The sequence below is a fragment of the Megalops cyprinoides genome, chromosome 12 (assembly GCF_013368585.1).
Source record: "Megalops cyprinoides isolate fMegCyp1 chromosome 12, fMegCyp1.pri, whole genome shotgun sequence".
Taxonomy (NCBI): Eukaryota; Metazoa; Chordata; class Actinopteri; order Elopiformes; family Megalopidae; genus Megalops; species Megalops cyprinoides.
Window position 1 is genome coordinate 25,930,564 of NC_050594.1, and position 25,568 is coordinate 25,956,131.

Consider the following 25,568-nt stretch of genomic DNA (forward strand, 5'->3'; position numbering starts at 1 on the left):
TTCATTGTCTCAAAATCCTTTAGTTTTAAATCCAGAAAGATTACTAACAGATGCTGCTCACTGGCTGGGCCCAAGAGGGACCCAGCTTCAAACCAGAGAGAATGTTGTGTTTGGAACCAGAAGAGGGAATTACCTTGCAAGCAAAAACTGCAAGCATTTCCTATTGAAAACACCTCTCACTCTGCAGCATCTCTTAACATAACCCAGCATGTTAATTTAGGCCGGTTGGCGCAGATGCACAACTGTAGCTTGGCCTCTGCGGAGGAAGAGGAACAGAACATAGCGCTGGAGCAATTCTGCTGACCTCATGATCTCTCACCCCGGGCCAGGCAAGTCTGGTTCCACTGCTTGTATTAGCCATTTTGTATGTGTGCTGATTTCCTTTGGCATGCCACCTGGAGTTAATGACAGGATGTTGTGTCACGTTGCATTGTGGGATACGCTGAAGTGGTATCTGGGGAGTGCTTTTGGCTCAGGATATCCTGCACCTGCCAGTGGCCTTGAGCCATGCCACTCAATGGCCATGGGACAGACAGCTGCTGATTGGTCAGTGCCAGCTGCCTCAGCTGTCTCTGTGGCAACAGTCATAATTCGTTAGGCCAGATCTCTTAATGAGCCTTATAAAGTGGGAACCAGGGAGATTGATACTCACTTACAGACAGAACTGTTTAAACGTCGGCCCACTTTAGGCACAGCCACTGCCTTTGTGCACTGAAATGCACGTAATACTTCAATGGTTAAAACTTTCTTGTTTGGATTACATTTACGTCTGAGATATGAACAAGGCACATTAATATCACAGGCCGCTCCGTTCGCTGAAAGATTTATGCACTACGGCCGTGACAGATGAGATGTTTCCCAGGAAATGTGTCCATTAAAGAAAACAACTCCCCAAAGTTAGGTGAAGTAAGTTCCCATCAGAAGGCATCACGAACCGATGGCTTTGATCTGAGTGAGGGGGCTTCGAGGGCCGAGGGCTTTGTCTGGCACAAGTGATAAAGGAGCCCTTTCACTACAGAGGGTTTGCTTTGCACTCGCTCCCCACGCTGCCCCCAAAAGAAAAAACAGCTCATTTGTTTTAGTCACTGTGGAAATACTTCCCACTCGGGCAGGAATTTGTGCTCTATATACTGTACACACACACACACACACACACACACACACATTCAGAAAATCTCAAAGTAAAGGTTAGGTTGTGCACAGGGTTGTGCTGGGGAGAGGCAGAACCCCAGACTGGACCTCACTCATTTCTCTTCACTTATTCTGTGACTTTGCAGTGTTCTCTGCCTGGGGTCTGGAGTTGCGGTGTCAGCATGTCCTTACCTTCTTTTTACTGCAGTATATCTGCCATTTCTTCTCTGCTGGGAGGGCAAACATGGCCTCTCTGTGTTTCTCTGTGAGGTCAAGCTCATCCTGGATGGATAAACAACAGAAGAACATGTCAGAGATCTTCTAACCCACTAATTAACCAGCCAAATGTTCATTTTGGGGAAAAGATGACACCAAAGTTTACAGTCACTTATTAAATAATTTAGTGCTATGAAAACAATGAAATGATATATACTTATATATATTATATTATGATATATACTATACTCTATATCAAGTAATACAGTTCACAGGGATTCACAGGGATTCTGCAACGTCAGTTTCGATCTGACCACTGTACCACATTTCTTTGCTCCAATTATCTTTTAACCTAAAAATGTTTCCACTCCGTGTCATTGAACAACTGAGTAAAAAAAAATGTCATAAAGAGGTGTGAGGTGAGACGCAGAGGGCACAGTCTGGTCCCAGGCCCCACCCATCACTGCCATTTTCCCCAGCATGGCGCCCAGCCATGGCCGAGCATCCTCTCCGTTCTCCCCTTCCTGAATGAGCAGCTTGTGTTCGCTGGAATCATGTGGAAACGCTGCCCGGCGTTGTTGTGGAGACGCGGCCACAAAAGTGGCCGAAAGCTCTCTGTTCTCCATGTTTCTGAGCGCCCGGGAGATCGTGGCTGGCAGGCAAACAATGCCACAGCCCTGCTATTTTAAGCACATTCTCATCATACTATTAGCCGTTGTAAACAATTTGAACTTTTGGGGTTGGGAGCGCAGCCATGTAATTACATATGTTTTTCTGTCTCTGGCCGGGCTCCCCGAGGTGCCTGCGGTGTGCGCTCTGACACGGAAGGCCAGCGAGGCTGCGGCCCCTCCCTTCTGGCCGTCCACTCCCACTCTGTGGTAGGCTGGAGCGAAGCCTCAGACAAGCATGCAAATTCAGAGCCCCCTCACAGCTGAGCAACTAGCCCTCCGACTGGTCCTCGGCCCACGTGGGGGAGAGCCTGACATCTTTAAGGAGAAAGATGGGCGCTGCTGGGAAACGCTTATTCAGACGCGGCAGCCAAGGTCCTGTTCACGGAATCGTTAAATTATTACCTGTGCTATTACGTAAGTAAGCCGCATTCCTCGGCAGCCCCCTCTGGTCAAACTCGATCCAGATGTTTGGGCGCAACGTTAATAACATCATGTGTGAGTTATTAACAGTAACCCCCGTCCCCTGCGACCCCAAAAACATCAGTGTGACCAAAGCAGCCGAGGACAAAAAAAAAAAAGAAACAAAAAAATCTCTGCGCGGTTTGACGGATGCGAAACACGCAGCTCTAAACACGGATGAAACAAAATACTTTTAGCGGGTTAGCCTGTACAAACATGCATACCAGAGAGACAGCATCACTGCCAGATCGCAGATCTCTTCCCCGATCTGCACAGAGAGACACCCTGATGTTACCCAGAGCATTGGGCCTCCTCCAGCGGGCTGTGACATCAGCGGGAGTCAAGCAGGCGTGAAGAAACCCCCTCTGATCCCATGTGTAACCCCACTTTCACCCCATGACTTTATTTCATTATGAACCCAGCTCCAGTTACGGGGGTCATTGGTCAACAATATCATCCGTGACAGAAATTTAGTATTCTTATTACGTTGCACTAATTCATGTTTAATATGTGCAATTTTCACATTAGTACCTGGGCAATGTAAAGATTGTAGTAAATACTAGAGGTGATGTGCAGTTGCAGACGCCCACAAATGCATGTGATCATTTTCTTTCATTTATTTTTTCTGTTTCGTTTTTTAAGCCAAAAAGATATCCCATAATAAATCATCAAAGGAATCACAAGGTCTTCCTTGAAGGTCCACTATGATGTGAAAATCCCCAAATGAAATTAGTCATGAAGACGTGTCCTCAGTCAGACTGTAAAAACACAGACCTGATACCTCAATGTTGCGTTTGGCGGTCTATTAGTGCAATTCTTCCACATGCTACCCGGCCCCCCCATTCCCACACCGCAACATTCACTAGTTTAGAAAAGGATTTCTCCAACACGTTACATTGTTCATTTCCTATCCATTTCCTCTGAAGACAAATTTCCCCCGCTGCCCACACACGGTGACAAATGCCTGAGGAAGCCGCGGTGGTCTCACATCCTGTCTGATTCCAGCACCCTCCTTTCCCCCCTGTCCACCGGGACACGCTGCGATAACCTGCGGAGTCAGAGTGCGCATCAATCCCACCGCCCACCTCTCCAGCCCTGTCTACCGAAGGGGGACAGCCCAGACGCAGCTGCGGTTCATTGTGTAATCTGTACCCACCTCTTCTGACCACAAACCACGCCAGTGGAATCTCATCTGAGACTGTAACTGCTAACTGTTAACAAACATCCTGCATAGAATAACACACAGCCTGGAGAAGGGAACGTGCCGCTTCCCTCCCAAGTGGAAGCCTCCGGTTATGACACGGCGATGTTGAAAGGGTCACCCCCCCGACGCCACAGTGTTGCAACGCGAAATAAGCAACAGTGACCGCATGGGTCCCGGGGCCTCTGCCTGTCACACACTTAATGACTATTTCCATTAGAGTCGTGTTTGCGCTGAGCTGTCAGTGGAAGTGGAAAAAATCTGAAGACACAGCTCTCCCGCGCCCACCCGAACACCTGAAACAACATCACCTAAAGCAGTATCTTATATTGTAAACTTTGTTTTCCATATTAAAAAAAAATTAGTCTATGGTTTCATGCGCTTTAACCTCTACTAGTTAGTTTGTACCACGTCTGGCCAATGGTTGACACTTGTTCATGCTGCGCTTCTAATATTGTTGACTCCTTTATGTGGCTTTTTGCTTGTGTAGTACTCTGCTTCACTTGTGAGTCGCTTCGGATAAAAGCATCTGCCAAATGAGTAAATGTAAATGTAAATGAAGCCCTCCTGTACTCAAACAGTATTTTATTATACTGTGCTTCATTTACTGAAAAGACCTGATGCGACTTAAACCCAACCCCAGCCACCCTTGGGCAGTGGCCTCCCAACTGTGAATTAACTGAAAATGTCTGACGTCTCCATTCTGGCCTTTTGTCAGCGCTCGCTTCGGACACAATGGCTGCAGATGCGGCCCCAGCGTGAGGTCCTGCTTGGTCCGGCCAGCGGAGGGGGAGCTCACGGTACAGTGTGCGGGGCAGGGAGAGCAGCCCGACCGCGAGGGCATCTGGAAGCAACGTGAGAATCAGACGCCGGCGGAGCGAGACACGCTCGCACCCGCGGAAGCCTGGTGAGCAAAATTAGAACGGCACGGTCTGGTGCACCGTTTTGATGCATCATTAGCACAGAGCGCGCAGATTCTTGTGTTTCCACAGAATCCGGACATGTGTGCGGCACCGCGGGAGAGGGGGTAGGTCTTTGAGGCGTGTGTTTACGGGGGGGAGCTGAAGCCTTTGATTTGGCGATCCTGCCAGACATGTCCACTCAACACAAGCTTTCACGGCTCTCTGATTCAGTAGTCGCCGTGATGCTGTGGAGAAGCTGTCGTTCCTCACGGTCTTCATGCGTCTTCCTCAACTGAACATTCAGCTGTAAGCTTCAGCATGAACTGTGTCAATTCAGAAATCATGAATTCATTGCACAATTCACCTGTATGCTTCTGAAGTACAAAACTGAGAAGCAGTGAAATATGCGTATTTGTACAGCATTTAAGTGAAAAATAACATACGTTCAACAGTTGACAGAACAGTGCAAAACGTATTCGCCAGATTATTCTTCGTCGTGTTCAAATGTTCAATGCTATGGAGTGTGAATTTTCACACTTCTCCTCGATAGTATTCCAGTATCAGAGGGATGCTCCTCTGTTACAGCTGAGAATAGCCAAGCAGTGAGGATCATGGGAGAAAAAGACAGGCAGCCACCTTCAAATGTGAGTCAATTTCCACTCCAACCCCCAGCATGTGAAAAACAGGAAAAACTCGGCAACTGCATTTAACCTTGACTTCCGCCCCCAGCCCTCTTTCAGACATAATTTCATGCTGTATCATCATTTTATGATGTCTGCAGCCTACAAGTTCAAAGATATACCCTCTGATGGAACACGACGGCTGGCCTTTACCGTCCTCTGGATTGTGGGGAAGGAAAGAAGTTCAAAGCAAATCTTAGCATCAGAACCAGTCTGATAAGAAAACCTTTGTCCGTTTGAGGAAAATAAAAGAATTGAACAACCTTAACTGCTTACAGATGGCATCAGTGATGCACACTGTTTGCAGACAACAGTTTCCAGAAATGCATTTATTTCCCTCCTGTTACTCTGAATAGACCTTCTGTGCATTTAAGTGTACCTATTTTTATTCAATAAAGGGCTTTTCCCTGTTTGAAGAATTCATACTTTTCACAAGTCACTCCATGAAAGAAAATAAACTTCACTTCTGTGTCTTGTGATTCCACTTTATATTGGCATCCAAGAAAAATGATATGAGGCCATTATTGTGCTAATTCCCACAAAATGAAATCAACTGAAGACTACAGAGCTTACCCTCTTCATTAAACAGAGCTAAGGGGAGTTCCTCCCCAGCACAGTCTCATATAAAATTATTTACTTTTTCTATGTAGGAATGGGCAGCTCTTGCTCTCCCTGTGATGTGTTCTGCAGGCAAGGGGCCAGGGTTTTGGGATAACCGTGCACCCCCCTGTTGAGAATGGCAAGACTTCAGGACTCCTGTTAGTCCCCTCTGCCAAAAACAAGGTCAACTACCAGATCTCCTTTGTGCTAGCAACAGGCTCCTCCAACAGGCTCCGCTTTTGTACGGTCACTTGCTCTCAGATCATTTTAAGCGTATATAAAAGAGGCACCAAACAAAGTCAACAGCTGCTCACACTGGACTTTTTTCTTTGGGTAAATAAAGGGAGAATTGCTGTGAAATGAGGACTCTTCTGGAGCCCAGTGCCACAGTCTTAACGCACTTCGCCAGCTCAACTGAGGCCAAAGAGAGAGCGCAGCAGATGAAAACATGCAATTAGCAGAAGGAGGCCAAACAGTGGGCACTCAGTGGTCTTATTGATGTGCAAAGCACGCGGCATTTGCATAGTCTCCCTGTGAACAGTTGACTGGCAGGGGGAAGTGTGTGGGGGGGGGGGGGGGGGGGGGGCTCGCATAGGAGCCCACTGTCTGTAATGCTCATGTAATCTCCCTACACTGGTGAATGGGAGGGCCACTTCCACTTGATCTGAGATTACCTCAACAATCTCAACGTTAAGTGCAAGTGGCATTCACACAAAGGACAGACTCAGGGCAAAAAACAGCCTGCCACCGTTTGAAACGGGGGCGACTCCACTCTGTTAGCGTTGTTCAGCTAGCATTAGTTTTTATATATCTCCTTTTGATGCAATTAGATACCTAAATCTGTCTTGGAATGTGAATTAGACATATTTCCTGAATCATCCTGGAGTTCATAAATGATAATGCAGTTAGCTAAACAAAACACAATGCTTACTGGAGCTATGTCTGACTGGATTGCACAATTACTCCTGTTTATATTACTTACAAATATTACTTTTTCCATTGCGGTTAATAGTTAACATTTATATACATACACACACTTTTAAAACCTGTGTATTTCACACACAGGTATCCACATTACAGCACCACATAACTTTTCAAGCAAGCTTACACGTGCTAAGGATTTTGTTGCAACATTGAGGGGCTATTTAAGTCACGGTAGCAAACAAGCCAAAGAAAATGGTGGATGTTTGTTTCCAATCACTCTTCTATCACCCTGTGTTCTGTGCTTCAGGCAGGAATTGTGAACCACACAGGACAATTCAATAAGGTTTCTGTCTGCCAGGTCAAAGATCCTACAGACAAGGAGAGCAGGGCAGCAGAGAGGAGACAACTCCTGAGTAGCGCTGATCATTTTCATTCATTAAGTACAAGTCACATGGAGCTGATCAGGGTTCTAAAACTAGATTGAATGTCTTAAATCTAAATATAATCAGACTAATGTATTTTCATTAAACTGTCAGCACATTACCTCTGTAACTCATATTTCAGCTCAAGGAGCAAAGCTGACATACAATAAAATGTGCATGTGAATTAAAGTTCACATTTCAATAAAGAGCACATTTACTGGTTCTTTATACGAGCTGTCAAGCATGGCCGGGCTAAGGAATAAAAAACAACATTGTATGTAGAACCAGGTTTTGCTTTCAATGTTACTTTAGTGGCCCAAATTTATCTCTGTTTTAATTAGAGGGTCTTTTAAATAATGCAAAATCATTTAATTTGACTAAAATCTAACTATATTGACTAATATAATAGATACAAGATACAAATCATTTCAGCCAAAAATGAAGTTCAGGTTCAAGGGCCTGAATTTCAGGGTTTGACTGAAATACACAGAATAGCAGAGGAACATCAAAGGAGCCAAAAAACACACACACACACACACACACACGCAAGCATGCGCGCGCACACACACACACACACACACACAAGCATGCGCGCACACACACACGCAACCATGCGCGCGCGCACACACACACACACACACACACGCAAGCATGCGCGCGCACACACACACACACACACACACACACAGAGGCCACAGCAGCACTGCCCCTCCGTGCTCACTGTACGTACCACCAGCTCGGAGAACATGGCGTCCAGCTCCTCAGCCGGGGGCATGGGCAGGGCGGGCTCCATGACCTGCAGGGCGAAGTTGCTGTCATGGCGCAGGCGGTAGGTGATCTCCGGGTGGTCGCTGCCTTTGAAGCAGCAGAAGATGAAGGAGATGCCCCTGCCACTGCGCTTGCGGGGGGCCATGGCTGCCGTCAGCGCTGCCTCAGGTACTCGCGTCAGCTACAGCTCCCTGTGAAGGACAAAAGAGAAGGAGACGGTGTCCATCAGCACTGTGCGCGCAGGACACATCACAGTCCTGAGAAATACGAGGGAGAAGCTCTATCTGAGAGGGCCCCTGAGCACTGACTCGGCACTCCTTTGCTACCCCAAGTCAAAAGGCCACTTCTTCCTGCAGGCATTCATCAGGCATTTCTCTTTTGTCAAGGGCAATACTAAGGTCAGAGTTGAAATGCATTTCTTGAATCATTTTTTAAATACTTCCAAGTGAAGGAAATTTTCTACCTAGGCGTCCTTGAAGACATACATTTTTCAACACGACATGCTTGACAGGAGAATCTTCTAAATCAACTTTCAAAAATTTTTGAGAGGGTCATGATCCGTAGCTGGAAAAAGACACACCCCACTGTATTGGAAACCTATAAAAAACATCATCAGGATAATTATATGAGTTTTATTATGAGTATTTAATTCACAGAATGCTACTGTCCTCAGAATAGTTCAAACCACTGTACAGATATGGAAATCAATTGGTCTATTTATAACCTGATGTCCTGTATCAGTGTGTCTTCACAGAACACATTTCATATTGACGAGAGTCATTCCATCACTCAGGCAGGTCTCCTGTCCTCTAGGTAACCCCCCCACCTTGTGAAAAGACGACTGCCATGTTATGTCACACAGCAGACACAGAAGACACACTATATGAGGAAGATGAGATCACTGAAAGGCCTGGGGAGCCTCTCTTAAGAAAACACAGAGGAGTGGAGATCAGATGTCTCCTGCTCCTGTGATGCCTATCCCCATTCACTGGCCACTTACAGTGCTTGATATTAGTGACAGACTTCAGAAGAATGGGCTACCACTACACAGCCTTCTGCCAACTGTGTTACCACACCTTCTCTAACAGTTCCCTTGTAGGAGAACGCAAAACAAGAGAGTGCTACAGCAATTGCGTGGGCTGGTTCCACCTGACATATGCGTCTGAGTCTAAAACATAGTCCACTGAACTTTGTAACAGGGAAAAACAAATCCACAGTGATCATGTGATCAGATCAACATCTTAAAAACAGTGAGGAATGTGGATAAGCTCAACAGTCAACAGCAAGTAAAGCATATACCTGCACATGTAATGAAAATCTACTGCAAATCTACCGCTCAGTGCTTAGGAAAGGCTGCAATGATAGAAGAGACAGCAATATGATGGCACAGTTTGGCCCTGCTCCAGACTGTCTGCCTCATCAAAAGTGGAATTATCCGCACCTCCCGGCCGCTCAACATAACCATTCAGTTTACTGGCTATGCCTTTTATGACCGTCTACCTTCTTGTTTTCATTTTTGTTTCATTTTGCCCTCCAGGAGTGGAAAGACTAGCAGTCACGCATATGACAGGCCCGGTTGTCAGCCGGTCTGATCGCATGAGAGCGGTACTTAAACCCTGCTTAAAATGAGGCTGTTAAGCAGATCCCGCAGTGAAGTGGGGCAGTAGGAAAACACTGTTCCATTTAAAAGGCAAATATACATTTTATTTCTGCAGGGCCACTGCTTTGACGCACACACCCACTCTTCCTTGATGTTTCCACAGCGCTCAGATGGAATATTTAACCAGTGGGTTAAATATTGGGTGCTGTGGGGGTTTGGTGCTGTTAGAGCAGTATCACTTGATTACCCAGAGTGCTCTTCTGCGCGTGGTGCAGGTCGTATAATTAGGCTGGTATAAGGTGGCTTCCCCACTGAGCCCCTGGTTTTGATCTCAACTTTCTGCCTCGGTGCCCCGCAGTGATCAAGGTGGAGTGGCAGCTTCTCAGCACATGAAAGCTCGATACCTCTTTCCACATCTCTGAACCAGCCTCACTGCTCCAACTGTCATTTCCTTGTCATTTTGCCAGGGTCATAACCACACATATAATCAAATCAGTTTTACACATGTAGTGAAAAGTAATAAATATGTTCATGGAATTCGGTCTGTTGATTTAAACACAGCCAACACTGGCTTAAAATTCCCCGTTTGTTTGTTTGTTTGAAAGTGAATAACAACCACGCAGTGCAGTTAATGAACCAATTGTTCCATAAAACAAATTTAATGAACGCATGTATTCAGCACTTAGGGACAGACTAATTGCTGAGTGATGTATTGCCTAGCGCTGTGGCTAACAGTACATCTCTTCATTCACACCAGCGTAAATAACGTCCATAATAATCCAGAAAACTGTACCAGCTAGAGCATTCTCTCTCTCATTCCTCCTCTTCTACTGCTTTTTCTCAAAATTTACTGTTTTTCCCAATAAAGAGCTTTCATGGTCGAAAACTGTCCTGCCCTCCTTTTTGCTTTCTCCAACACAGACATGAAGCTGTTGAATATAATATAATTGAGGACCTTCAATGTTTCCAGTACTTTCTCAGAACACAGACATCTGAAAGCGTGGTGGGTAAACAGCTGATGAAAGCAGCAGGGTCTTCTGAACCCGTATCAATGCTCTGAACTTGCAGAGGATAAGATAAGAGTGGACACCACAGCAAACGAGCAGGGGTCACAATTCAACCCGCATGCGTCGAAAGGTAGGAGCACAAGCACACCAGAGTGGACCTGCCACATATTTGGCATGCACCATCACTAAAAGCTGGGCAGCTTTGAATTCCTCGCTTGAACAGTCCTACCATGGTTTACATATTTCCCCATTGACTTGTCCAAAACAGTTGGCGCAAAATCTATAAAGGCATGCAGGCAGGGTAAGCTGAACATTTCTTGCAGAATGGGTGTGATCTGCAGCTGACAGATACATGGTATCATGTTAAGAGGGCACAAGGCGATTACATGTAAGTGCAGTAACTCTTTGTGACACTGCCATTTGTTCAGCATTTTGCGATTCCCCCATTTGTTGAAAGATTAATGATGCTGACCGCTGAAAAGCTGAGTGCAAAATAACTCTGAGACTCCTTGACCAGGCAGGTGGTCAATGTCTTTACCAATTGAAAATCACCAGGCCAGAGGGCCTATGGGAAATTGGCAGAGTAGGCCTGTTTGAAATTCAGATAAGTTCCATCACCAGCAGGAGGCTGAAAAACCTTTTAATTTTGGGCAGGTTCCAAGACAACACATGGTGGTATCTCAACAACATGAAACGAAGAAGAATGAAAACTAGGGTTGTAGTTTAGGCAGCTCTGGCCACTATTGCTCTGATTTCTATTCTAGGCATGGACAACTGCAGCTGTTTTTTAGATGTTTTTGTTTTACATGGCAAAGCAAAGCTGAACCCACAAGTTGGTCTAACTTGGCACTGTCACGGGAATCCCAGATGCTCCTGGAAGGCAGCAGCAGGCCTCTCCAAAACATGTCCCTCTATCCCAATGCTCCTCTCCCACACCCACCTCACTGTGGGCCCAGCAAGAAAGGGGTCTCCACTTAGGCAGCTACCAAACAGGATGACACATAACATGCCTACTGGACCTCCACACATTCCAAAAAAAGGAAATAAACCTGTGATCGGTAGAATGGGATCCTTAGCTACAGTAACAGAGAAGCAAGCATAATCAGCCACCTCTGGTTGCTTAATCTTACAACCAGTGCTGTTTACTACTGCTGTTTAGCTTTGGCTTTACTACCACGTCCCAATTCAAACACAACTCCCTCCAACATTTATGTTCAGTCGACGGTCCCCAAGAAGAACAGATGTTTCTTTTTCAGATCCTCCGATCTGTTTAGGACTTAAATGGCACCTTGACATACTGTTGATTAGAGCAGGAGAAATACTGCCTGGTCATCAGTGGTCTGCTATGTCCTACACTGCACGAGAGCAGCATTCACCATGCATTTCTGTCCTCAAGAGTTTCACGTCTAAACAGAGCATCCGTGGTGGTCGCTGACAGTAGAAACATATTGGTCAGTAAGCCATCACAGTAGGAGCAGACTGCTCATTGTGAAGAATTCTCACTGCAGCTGTAGAGCTACCCTTCCTTGTCAGGCCATAAGATGTGGCAACGCATGGGACGGCCTTTCGACCAACAGAACGCCTGACTTCTAATCTGTCCAGAAGAATTTGACAAATATTTGTTTCTCGCCGCACAGTCTCGTGCACAAGTACACAACTGTGACAAGCTTGGCTGAAAGACAGAGGAATCGCACTGTTTACCAGAAAGGGAAGCTTCCCCTCGTGTCTCAGTTCAAGGTCCCGACCGTTTGCATTTCATGGCAGAAATCACCCCTATCAAATTGTGTTACCAACCTGTGCGACCGACTTCTTCCAACATTCCAACTAACATTTCTGTTGCAGAAAATTGTCTCGGTTCTTTCTGGGCCCTCTGACAGATGCCGCTGCTCCTCAGTCCCTCGTCTGCCAGCCACCTCGTCACTGTAGCCCGTCTGCAGTCACCATAACTCCTCGTCCCCTTTGCTGACCTCGAGCTTTGCGAATGTGCGGTTTAACCCCAGTGGGTAATTAGGGATTTGCTCTGCTGCGACTCCGACCAAAGAAGATTCATGTTGCAGCAGAGCTATTTCCACAGTTCTTCAGCCCGAGAGGAGCTGCCATGGCACACATGCGCACTTCACACCAGCATACATGCACAGGCACGCATGAGACATGCAAACACACCAGGCTAGTATCATCAAGAAATACCTTCTTGTGTCCTAACACCTACAGAACATGCCACATATTTGATTATTAAAATGCTTCTCCTTTAGGGCCACAAAATATTTGTATCCAATTTAACTGAAAAGCTCATGTTTGGCCTGTCACTATGCTGCTACCCCATAAGTCTGCTTGTTCACACAAAACACTCTCCCTGCCTTATCTGACTAACTCATGGGGAGTTATTTTGAGTTCCAGGACTCGGCCTGCAGATGTTTTTGTAGCCACTGGTGTCTGGGTTTGGAGGGGGAGGCTGAAGTTCCCTCCAATGAGACAAACCCTATTCTGCCACAAACTCTATTCTGTCATCAGACCATGTTTTGACCGATAACGGATGGCTGGGAGCCACACGACCGCAAACACCTGGCGGTGCCCATGCAACGAGACCGCACTTCTGCTATCCCCACGGCCCACCATGCAGACATCTGCACTTCCTTTCCCATGATAAGGAAGATCTGAGGAGATAATGTCAGCATGCGGCTTCATCTTCTCCAGGGGGGTTTCCTCTGGGACTAACAACCGGTGGAATCAGTCAGCGAACTCGCTTCCAAAACCCTCACTTAACTCTGACGAGTTATTTGTCACTTAAATCTGCACCTGGCAGGTTAACCCTTACCGGTAATCTTCGTGGGAACCGGTTTCTTAAATGCAGTCACTCACGCTGAGGCACGTTCCGATTTCCACAAAACACCCTTCTAGGAATATGGGACCCAATGTCATCTCAACTTAATCAATTCCAACTTGGCTGTCCACTCCACTACCAAAGACCACTGTCACCTCCCATAACACTACCACCAAAGGCCTTCAGACATTTCTGCACACTGGAAGTGAATTTCATAATACGTGTTCATAGAGGGAATGCCTCCAGACAGCCCACAGCTAGACAGCAGCTCTTATCTTGTGCTTTGTACCACACCCTCCCCCAGTCTGAGCAGGACCAGTGCTGTCCATGCCAGTCAAAACACAGAGCAAGACATTTCCTTTGAAGGGGAATGTCAGCACTGCAACTGCAGATCATGCCGCTCGTATCTGTGCGATACCATGCACCAGGAGCCTGTGACTGAACCCCCTGCTGTTTCCCAGGGTAAGAGCCCCAGAACTCAACAGGGAGTTCAAAGCACCTCCACGCACAGCTGGAGCACTTACATGCGAAACCGAAAAGAAATAACAAGCAGCCAAACGAATAGACACAGCCCGGGTATCCAAGACTAACTGTGCTTGGAGGCAACTATGACAGTATTACTCAACACATCTCTGCCCAATGTCTGCAACCTGAACTGAGGTCACAGTTTCGACAATCCAAAATTCTAGGTACCAGCTGACTCTGAATAGTAGTAAAAAAAAGAAACAGCTTTCTACATCTATGTTCCTGAAAAAATTCAGCAGTGCCAGTCACACACTCTCTAACAATTTAGATTCACTTCAAAACCTGGCCCTCCTTCACTCTGAAGCCAGCAGCTCTCATATCGGTCACACAGTACAACTTACCTCAAATGGAACGAATGGCGTTAACTTATGTGATCTCCCTCAGGGTAAACACATCCAGCAGTACCTGCGCTTTTTTTCCTGACCAGGTTCAGTGACCCCTCTCCACAAAGTCAGAACTTCAGAAAGAAGCGGCCGTCACGAGTGCGTACTGTCGCTCAGCGCTCTCTGGCTGATCGCCAAGATCGATGCCGCTGTGTGCTTGATGCTATCTGCACCGCGCTACTGTAAAATTCCCTTCTCCCAAAAGCCCCATAAACCCCGGCCTCCGAGTTCAGCTCAACAACATCTCCAGGGCCTTTCAAATTGGAAAACATCTTGAACCAGTTCGCGATCCCAGTTCGAGAGTAAAAGCTTTTTGACCTATCGTGCTGTTTTCACAGGGTATCAAGTGAGTACTTCATTCAGAGGGTGTGAAAATAACACTACTCCAGCAGGGATAAAATTGATTTATCTTGACAGACTAAGAGAGGAGCCGCAGTTTTTCATCAATATTCATGAAGAAGAGATTAAAAACCCGGCATAAAATAACAGGCAATTAATTGATAAATAAATCACTTTCCTCCATAAAACTGTTAGCAAATGTAGATCTTTCTGCAGTGAGTAATTATTTACTCAAAAAGGACAGGAGATCCACTGCATGGGTGGGAGGGATGGGGGGAGCAGGGTTCGATTTACTGAGCCGAATATTTTTTCTTTGGGAGCACAGAATAGTCAAATATCAAATTACCTCTATCACAATCATGTACCTGTTCATGTCCAGATGTTGCACTGTGCTTCTGCAATCATCAGTGTCACCAATGTCACCGATGTACTATCAGCACAACGCAATACAAATGGTAACATGGTACCAATAACAAAAAAGCCCACTCACACAACCACTGAAACCATGAAAACATTAGATGTGAGCTGCAGGCCTTAATCAAGAAAAAAGCAACTGTCCAGAAACTGCACACACAGGCAGGGAAGGACAGTTTGCACATTCAGTAAAAGCTGGTAATGAACGGTGTTTAGTATGTAAAGGTTTAATTCCCACAGGTGTGAATGCTTCAGCTGATGTGTTACCTTCTGATGCTCTGCCAGTCACTCCCTTTTTCTATTTTGACTCATCTCTGTAATGAAGTCTCTTTTGTTTTTCTGTCAGACAAAGAGCCATTATTCAATAAAAAAAACAGGTTCACTGACTATAACCAATAGGTCTATAGCGTTTATTCTTTGCAAACATTTAACAGTCCACAATTGCGAGGAACATATTGACATTAGACAGCTGTCATGATGAGACAACTAGGTTCACACTGCTTTAAAATTATGTCCACGTTTAATGCCTTACACATGTATGGCCATATATTAAATAATGACACGTTTGCATATTGATTTCACCCACTCACACTGAAATGTTCACCTCACTGCAAAGCTGAGGTTAGGGGCAGTCCTTTGAACCAAGAGGTCCCTCCTCTCTTTACCCAAAAGCAACGTCACAGTTTACACGTGCCGTCCCCTTTAACGAAACAAACAACTTGTACCTCCAGTCCATGGGTTATAAATCACTGAAGAAACAATTCTGTCTGACAACCAGCTATCACCATGGAATTCCCGGTATGTCAGTGTAAATTATACGACATATGCCTTAAAGAAGGTCCCCTAACAATATAACATTTCTGTAGATTAAGGATGTTAAAGGAGTTAACTGCACACAATAATCATTCCCTTTGAGAATAATTCCAACAACATTCAAAATCTATAGCTGCCATATCAAGAGTTTGTAAACACATTAGACGTCACTGTCTGTTATAAAGTAAGGGTGGTGACTATAGGTCAGAGCCCCAAGCAACCATAACACAATTACTTCAAACTTCATTTAAATTATAGTCAATACATTCCATTGACTTCTAATTGTTTAATATAATAATATCAAATCAAATAATGGCACGTGATTTTACATTTATGAAGAGACTTTCCGGAGTATGTTTGATGACACTGCAGCTCATAAAGGACTATTTTGCTTGTTAGTCCAAGCTAAAATCTAAATTGCACCTTGGGCTATTCTCATATTTTTCTCATATTTTAAGTTCAATAAATCAATGCAATTAAAGCGTTCCATTTGACGTATCAAGTGCACATTGAGTCAGTGGTTTTTGTGAACGCGTAAAAGCTTTTTACATAATTTGACCATTTGACAATTTACCAAAAGCACACTCATGTGCTACAGTAACGAAACAATCCAGGAGCCTATGTAGCTTTAAATTTAACTATGAGCCGTTTTGGCATGGTACACTATGTTTTTGGAGAGATCTCAATGCACTGCATACTATGTGCTATGTCTCAGAATTAATTACTGGAGCCAGGAAAAACACGCCTTTGGATACTGACTGCATGTTTAGACAAAACTGTTTTTTTTTTTTTTTTCATTTTCCTTAATTGGAATAGTAGACCCCTTTTAAATATTTCATGATTCTATAGTTCAACCACGATGCCGATTCAGATGTCTTTAAGCACATTAGCCAACTTGGCACTACTGAGTGTTTTGTCTTAGCAAGTACAGCTTCACTGTTTAATTTCCTTTATGGTGCTCTCATCACAGACAAAACAAACTCTAAATAACACATGACATTTCTACAAGTTCTTCAGCCACGCTGCACTGTTTCATAGCTCCCTTTTCATCCAACCTACTGTGCACTGAGGCAGGTGGCATGAAATGTTTATTGCAGTCACCGAGACAAAGACCTGCTAAACTAAAACAAACACAGCTCAAAATCAGCTAACCAAAACATGACGTAAAATATACCCGTGATGTTTTCCCCTGACCTCAGACGCAGAAAGGAATCTCACAACCGTCTTGTAAACACATAAAATCTACGGTTTATTTTCGTACAACCTTGACTTTCCTGAACAGACTACCAGCGTCCACATCCGTCTTCCACGCGGGCCGGAGGAACACGTCCACCCTTCTGTGGAGTGGGCCTGCCTGGGTGGACTCCACAGAGCCCTGCTTCCCAGACAGTAACCGGAGAGATGAGAGGAGGGTTAGGTTCTGGGGCCCACATGTGGACGGGTTTATTGGCAGCCGTTTGAGCTTCCTCTGGTGGAAGCTGAGAGAGCGCTCCCCGCGTTCTGGGCGGGGTCAGCCACAGGAGAAGAGCCCTCTCCACTTTGAAGTACAGCCATTGCTCGGCGCTCCATGTGTTTTCTCTCTCCCTCCCTCTCCTCTTCCTCCTTTCCACGAAATCTGTTTGTTAACAGATTTCTTACAGGACTTTTTAGGGAGGAAACGTACAGGAACCCATCAGGGGAAATGTGGCTGATTTACTGTTTCAAAGTACAGCCTGTAATACCAATGAAGGCAATAATGAGGACAATGAAGATGACTGTGATGAATATTATGACTGGTGTTATTATTAGCAACATCATTATTATCATAATTTTCATTCTGTGTTCAAAGAAAGCACACACAGAGAGAGCCATATAATGGGCAAACAAGAAAGCAAGTGTGAGAGATTAAGGAGAGTGCATGTAATTAAGCTACTCTGTGTTTGTGCATTTGCTGTAATTCCATTAATCGGAATGGAGGAAATTCCATTCAGAGTGGAAAGGGATGTTGGGTGAAACACCATGCCAATGCTCCCTCCCTTCATCCATCCATCCATCCCATCCTGCTGCCCACTGTAGTGACCACTCCCACCAAATCTATACTTCTGGATCCATATATTGATGTGCTGCTGATTTTCCTCAACAAAGCACCTACAGGTCACGCTAATGTCCCACTGCACATCAGTGCTATGCCAATCAAAAATGCAACATGAATTAACATAAACCTTCATCTTCCCATTTCTGAAACGTGAAACATGAAAGAAATAATGGTACACACTGTGGTCAATGTCCTGGTCCAAAAACAGGGGGGCTCATACCACACATCAAGCAAGCCTTGATTCGCCCTCTCTCTTTCTTCTTCTTCCTTGCTCCCTCTCTTTTTCCCTGACACAGGAGCCTCCTCACCACTCCCTCATTCCCTGTAGATGCAACATTCCAGCCAGACAAACCTGCCCTGACTCATAAGAGCGATACAGAAGTCACACCACGCAGGCTGCCTAATCCTCCCAACCCTGCCCTGCATACCTCACTGAGGACGCCTTTCCCCACCCTCAAAAGCACAGCTGAGGTTTCTCTAATGAATGAGCAGGAAGATCACAGACTCTTGAGTTCATTCCCTGCTTGCAAACTCCAAGAAACAGCAAGGTGATCATTGGGATAAACTGTAAATTTGTTAGATTGTTTTGTTTACCCTCCGAAATTGCACAATTGCATTGTGATATAAATCATATATCTACAAGATACGATGACCACATTGTCAACAATTCAATTTTTGGTGCCAGTGTCGCTGGGCCACTGATGTATAAGCGTGGGGTGCCTTATTCTGGGGTCAGGTTGATAGAGGTGTTGTTTTCATTCATCCAAGAGGCACAAAAGAACAATGGGCAACAAGAACAAACCACAAGCTAACAATTTCAACCATTTAATTGGTTGAAATTGCTAACTCGCATAACTGCAGTGCTTTCATGTTTTTGACCACTGCATTTCAGAGCCCCTGAGGAACTTCCATCTCTCACTTTACACAGATATACAAAGTACAGGTATACAAACTGCAGTACATTACCAACTAGTACATTTCCAAGGCAGTATTTGGAATTCATATCTTTCCACATTCTGAAAAGGCCATAAAGCACATTCTACCCAGAGACCCCAGGTCAAGCACAAGAGCTGCCGTGACCCTCAGGCCAAAATTCTCCACCATGTGTCAGCCCCAGAACCAGTCACCTCTCTTTCAATCTCCTCCTCTTTGTAGCGCAAGGGGCCAGTTTGAGGTCTTTACCCAGGTTTGACATGATACGTAAGCTGTTGCTTTTTGCTGTCTATGAAGTGATAGGGGCATTTTCTCCATCAGTGCCCTCGGGGCAGGTGGCTCATCAGACGCGTTGTGTAATCAGATTGACTCAGACGTCGTGTTTTTGTTCCTTACAGCTCATTTGACAAAGAGCAGAACCCACACCTGCTATGCCGTGACAGTCACACTGACAACTGAAGATAAGTGCTTTCTCCTCGGTAACCACTATGCTTCATACACATTAGAGTCTGGACTGAGTGTTTGCCCAAAGTATTGCAAAGTTGATACATTCTTGTAAAGCGAGCAATCACAGAATTCTGGAAACATGTCTCCTTTACTGAGCCCAGATGTCAAAAAACATCATCTGTGGGCTTTTCCCATGCAAACCACATGCAAAGTAGTCTGCAAACATCTGTCAATTAACAATTGAACAATGGCAGGAAGTTAATTGTTGTTATCAGCAGCCTGACAGTTGGATGTTCTTCACAGAACCATGTCACTGCAGCTTTGACAGGTCATGCACCACATGCAGCATTGAAATGTATCAGAATCATGTGTTCACCAGCAAAACCTACCCCGACAGTTCCGCCGTTGATGTTCAGGTCTGAGTTAGATAATGGCTCACTTCCCTTATACGACTCTGGTCAAGTTTTCAGCTGTGAGGGTTTATGGTTAATTATTCAAATGGGGATAATGATGAAAACTCGATCAGTGCAGCCATGGAGAGTCAGCATGATTTAAACCTACACATCTTGAACACTACACCACCGTTAGTTCCTCAAGAGAGTTTTCTATTTTACTTTTTAAACTTTTAATTCCCTCTTAAGTCCAGTCCATTAAGCATTTCAACAGAGGTTTTACTCCTGTCACTTCATCTCACTGAATCAAATCCACAGAGATGCCTTTGCAATCCGGAGCCATTAAGAGGAAAAGCTGGGCTTTCAGTGGCGTGGAGTCTGATTGGTGCGTGCTACAAGCCACATCAGGCTCAATTTCAGTCAAATTTGAATTCTGGCTTTGGCAATGGCAGTTTGTAAATAAAAGCTTGCATTAAGGAATTCCTTCGTGTAAATACTCAGCCCAAAAATGAACTACTTTGTATGCTGTCAATATCATGATACGGAAACAATGCCTTACAACAGAGAGCCCGTCGCAGGAAATGTTTTACGCGTGAACATCCTGCTAGTAAACAGGCCTGGAAAATCTGATTCACTGGCTCCTTGGCCTTGCACACACAGTCCAAATTCCATCTTGGTACGTGTGTTCGGTGGGGGAACAGTAATTATAGAGTGAAGTGTTTTTAAAGTATGACTGTCACACCACTGGTCCAGGTGCTCTTTTGAGTGGTGTCAGGGATAGAGAACAGGTGGTTCTCAAGAGTGTGACAGACGCAGAGGGTGTTATCTGCAATACCCGGACATGGCACCTCCACAACAGATAATGCTGGAAGGGCCTTGTACAGGCACTCATTTGGAAGGTCAACCACTATAAGCAGTGTGTGTTTTGAAGGTTGGAAAAATCATGTCTGAAACATGTGCACACTTCTTAAAACACACAAGATACATTTTCCAGCAACATGTTATTCTGTCACTAAAAAATCACAGATATGAAGTGCTATCAAGTATCTTGGTGTCTGCCGTTCTGTACTCGATATTCTGTGACTGAACAAAGGGCAACTGCCACACTGAGGTACTACAGAGTAGAGGGAAAGATTGAGAATGTAGTGATCTGTGTTTGCACGGCCTTCATCAAAAGTAATGTGGACAAAAAATATTTGAAATATTCAAGTTGTCAAACATGTTCATCAGACAATGGGAAACAACTTTATGTTCACATTCTACACAGCATGTTCAATTGGACCATCAAGAAGCAAAAAAACTTCAGATATGTTAACTGCAGGTAATTACAATAATTTTGATGCTCCCTTAAGGCTATCTGGAATGAGGGGGGATGCCCTTGTTTCCACAGATTTGTTTAGTTACCTGTCTTTTATGTGAAACACATCTTCTAAATATAAGAACTCAACAGGATATCTTATATATCTGTCCAAATATCTTTGCTATCACAGCCCTCCCTCACCACAGATAATATTTCACAGAAAACTCACACACAACACACCGCCATGAGCAGTGACAGAAATTCTAAACTGAAAAGGCAGCTTAACTTCAACTCATCTCTTTTCCAAAGGCTGCCAGCCCAACATAGGCAGCGTCTGTGTTGGAAACATCAGACTGACCCAGTCAAAGGCATTAATACAATATCAATCCTGACCCAACACTGGCCTGCCACATCCATGAATATCAAAACAAGATGTCAGTCCCCAGCATCCACAAAAGCAGCCAGTGAGACTGCCCCCTTCCTGAAATACCATCCCTCTTTGTGAAATCAATAATGTATGTCCCTTTGGAGCAGATGACCTTTTCAGCTTTAGGAGAGGGGTCACACACTGCCATCCACGAGGAAAGTGAGTGGTATATATTACATAACGTTCTCAGAAACATGTGCTGTAACTGACAGAAAACGGAACCAGTCGATAACTGATCAAAGTCCCTTTAGGAGACTCACTGCTTGGAAGTCTGAAACCCTGCGAACAAAGAACACAACAAAAATGATTAAAGCAAAATTTATCATGTGACGGGAACCAAGCAAATCAGTTTATTAAAATCTAATAATCAGCCATTTTCTCGATCCAGAATCAGTTGGGTAAGAGTAAAACTCTGAAGACAACATTGTTGTGTAAGGCGATATTCGAAATGCCATTCTCAAACTGAATTAAACTGGCCTTGCCTACATTTATATAGGGCTCAGATTTCTGGCGACCTCGTGAGAGTACCGCATGAGAGCATTGTACCGAGCTGGTGGGAGCCTTGCCTTGCACTTTGCACCCCAAGAGCAGATGTCAAATTCTAATCAATGTCTACAGACCCCTGCCAGAATATTCTCCCATATTCCCAAGATCTACACTGAGAGGTCAGAGACCCCATTGGCAGGGAATCAGGACTGTCTATCATTTCTCTTCACAGGTTCTGCCTCACGCTAATAAAACAGAGGGGCCAGGACACGCAAGAGAGGGGGAGGTAGCAACAATGGGGACGCAACATGAATTCGTATTTCTCTCATAATCCAAAATGCCCCTCTCGCCAGCACCCCGCACGTCTACGTTTTTACACCCCACCAGAACGGATCTGTCCCGTGACCTTGGTGTGCGGAAAGCCGTCTCCCCCAATTTCTAACCCCCCCCCCTCCTCGGTTGCCAGGGCTCTTTCCGTTTCACTGCTCGTCGTTTCATAGCTAATCCCCAGGGACGGGCTGTTGGGATTGCAGGAGACCAGTGTGAGTAATGAGTTTTTCCAAGCTAAGCTTCGGACAGATTCGCCGCTGCCAATCAGAGAAGGGGGGCCGTCGGAGGACGTCACCGGCTCCCTGAATATTAAATCTCTCCACGTCCATCAATGCAGGAGCCTTGCCGCTGTTGCCATGGCAACCCCCGCTTGAGGTGATGTGCACGCTCAGCAGCTACAAGCCCTTACGCTGTCTGGCACTGCCCATTGGGATGTTTTTCTGTTTTTCCCCCCTTTTTTCTCAATAGGATATTCAGTGTAATCACCAGACCAAGCTAAAGCCTCCGCGATAATAACGGTCAAAGTTCCTGTTCCTTTGCAAACAGCCGACCCCCCTCTTGCTGAGCAGATATGACCGCTCACAGCAGGGAAGCTCCACCCTCTACTCAAACACTGCCTAATGTAATGGTGGGTAATGAGAGAAAACACTGCAGTTCGGCTGACAGTGCAGGAGCAGATTCCAGTCATACCTGCTAACTCCTAAAACCATCAACACACTGGCAACCTAGAATGTGTCTACATCTCTCAGCATCAAACACTGCTCCTGCTGTCTGTTGCAGAGGAAATCATTAATGACAACCCAGAGGATGCTGTTCATTGATTTTGAAGCGGTACCAATTTGGCAACCATTTTCAACATTCCGCAAAAAAGTGATCTTTTCAAAAAGCACATTATTTACAAAAAAGGAATTGATAAAATCATTGTCATATTTAAAAGCAACTGTGTGTATGCAGTATTCCAGATATCTGTTTATCTTTTTATTCGCACTAACACGATGAGGCATATGAAGCAGAGACTTGTGAAAGAGTGATCACAGAGCTCCATTCAAAATCAAATGTAATGTAACTCTGACATATGACAAGACAGCACTGGCAGCTATGCGTTCCACAGCAGGCTGTCAAGTGGTAGCTGATACGGGAGACAATTTAAGCACAAGTGAGACTGACACACATTTCGCTGTTCACAGACGACCCCTGCCTTCCTGTCACTCTGCCAGTCCGCAGCCTCCCCTACCCTCGACAGAGACCTGCTCTGATGTTGCATATCGCGTCCCCAGACTGACAAATCCAATACACTACCCCCACTGTTCTGAAAAGGCTCAAATCTCCCTTCACAACAATCAGTCTTCTCCCAGATAAAGCCCCCCTGTCAAAAGAAAAACTGCAGTGGGGTGTTCGCCTAGCGTTCGCAGATAGATCACACGTTACCAGCACTCCTGGGATACTGTGGTGTTGGAGGCAAAAGACTGGAGCTGTATATCCACAGTGAACAGTGGTGTACCTGAAATGATTTAAGGGAGTGGAGACGGACAGTGTTCTGGTCCTGACACTGGCAAACAATCACAGGCTTCTTTGTGTGTGTCAGATTGCTAGCCTGAGGCCCGTTTAATCTGTAGTATGGCAGGTGGGGTAGAGTGAATTTGATGAATTGTCCTTTTTGGGGGGAGGGGGGAGACTCACCGGTTAGCGCTCTGGTAATTCAATTGTCGTTGAATCCATCTCTATCTCACTGTGCAAAATCCATTACCCAGCGCAGAAACAGCAGATTCACACAAACACACTGGGGTGCTTTGTCACGGACCAGGAGAAAACTACAGGACTGTGGCCATTCTGGTTGGGTGGTTTCTGAGATGGTTCTCTCTGCGCTGAGACAGAGACAACTTGAGTTTCAAGGTGACTCCCTCTCTCTCTCTCTCACATTAACCTCCTTATCTGTGTTGTCACACCCAAAGATGAAATGCATGCCGGTCTCATTCCATTCACAATTGTCTCGGCCGGGAGCTCACTTGCGCAGCGAAAAAGCTCTGTGGTGTTTTTCTCAGGGAACATTTTCCCACCGTATCACTGCTTCCTCGTTGCTGCTACACGTTATACTACAGACATCATTGTGAATTGTGACAGAGAACGAAAGCTGAAACACACACAAGCTATCATCACCTGAGACTGACAGTTCAGCGTTAATAAATACCCTTCCACACCAGCCTGCTTTTCCTTGATTACACATTACACCCACAGTTAGGTGCTGATGAAAGAAACCATTCAGAAACAAGGTGACTTCTGACTTCCAAGGGTTAGAAACTGCAGCAGAATCTCAGCGCAATTTTGTTCATTTGCAGGTCCTAAAATCCAGAGTTCAAGAGGCTATGCTCCTACTTTCTAGATAATTTTATAAGATATACCTGGTGAAACTACCTCTTTAAACAGCCATGTAGACACCTTTGCACTCCATCTAAATTCTCTCTCTTTCTACAGCACAGAAAACAGATGTATGTGAAATAATGTAAATATACCTGTGGGTAAAGCAGTTCCAAGCTTACATCTCCAATGATGCAATCTCAGCCCAGGTAATATCCTCTCTTTTAACCAGCAGTTCCCAAAATGCCCCACTCTGGGTCTGACACATTCTCTGATGCCGGCTTTCAGGGGGGGCAACGCAGCACACACGATCGGTCTCCCTCCTCTCCCAGCGGACTCAGCCTCTCCCTGCCATTTCCGAGTTCACGCTGAAACAAAAGGGCTCTCACAAGCTGTTTCCACTGCGCCGGGGCTGACGGCAAGCACACAGATGTTGCTGCTGCGAGCCAGTTCGCTACCTCCAAGCCCCGCCCCTTTTCATCACCATGATTCCTATAGGATGTAGCCAGAGCCAAGCCACTGCCCACTGCTCTTTCATTTTTTTTGTGGGGGGGGGGTGGGGGAGGAGCGGTGCTGAACGCTTGTGTGTTTGGGATTAGATCTCAGAATAAGAGCTGTAATAGCCTGTCACAAAATGAGGGACTTCATGCAGAAAAAAAAAACATTCATTTCAATACTGTCAGATGTTTGTTAATCTATTTAGGAAGAGGGGAACACTGTCATTTCCTCTCTTTGTTATATCTTAAGATCTAAATCTAATTTCCTTTACTTTAAACCTATTTACTTAGATTTTACATACATTTAACTATATGTATGAAGTTGTATTTTGGTTTTGTTTTCTGTTCCTTCACATTTACACATGTTCTGTCTTACTCTGAAAGGAAGGGACGGTTGGTTTTACTTTCCTGTTCGTGCAGCTTCTGCCCTAAACATTAATGTTAACACATC

At 45.2% G+C, this 25,568-nt stretch overlaps 1 protein-coding gene across 3 annotated transcripts in view; it reads right to left on the minus strand.

The window, feature by feature from the left end:
- daam1a (dishevelled associated activator of morphogenesis 1a) overlaps positions 1 to 25,568 on the minus strand; it is a 79,780-nt gene that overhangs the window by 32,333 nt on the left and 21,879 nt on the right. For 2 of the 3 annotated variants that reach the window (XM_036542181.1, XM_036542179.1), the window contains exons 1-3: positions 24,776 to 25,030; positions 7,937 to 8,165; positions 1,324 to 1,413 (exon numbers count right to left, since the gene is read on the minus strand). In XM_036542181.1, the coding sequence (XP_036398074.1) occupies positions 1,324 to 1,413; positions 7,937 to 8,119 (273 nt within the window). In that variant the 5' untranslated portion in view covers positions 8,120 to 8,165; positions 24,776 to 25,030. Of the gene's footprint in view, positions 1 to 1,323; positions 1,414 to 7,936; positions 8,166 to 24,775; positions 25,031 to 25,568 lie in introns of those variants that run through there. The other variant, XM_036542180.1, reaches the window with a different exon arrangement.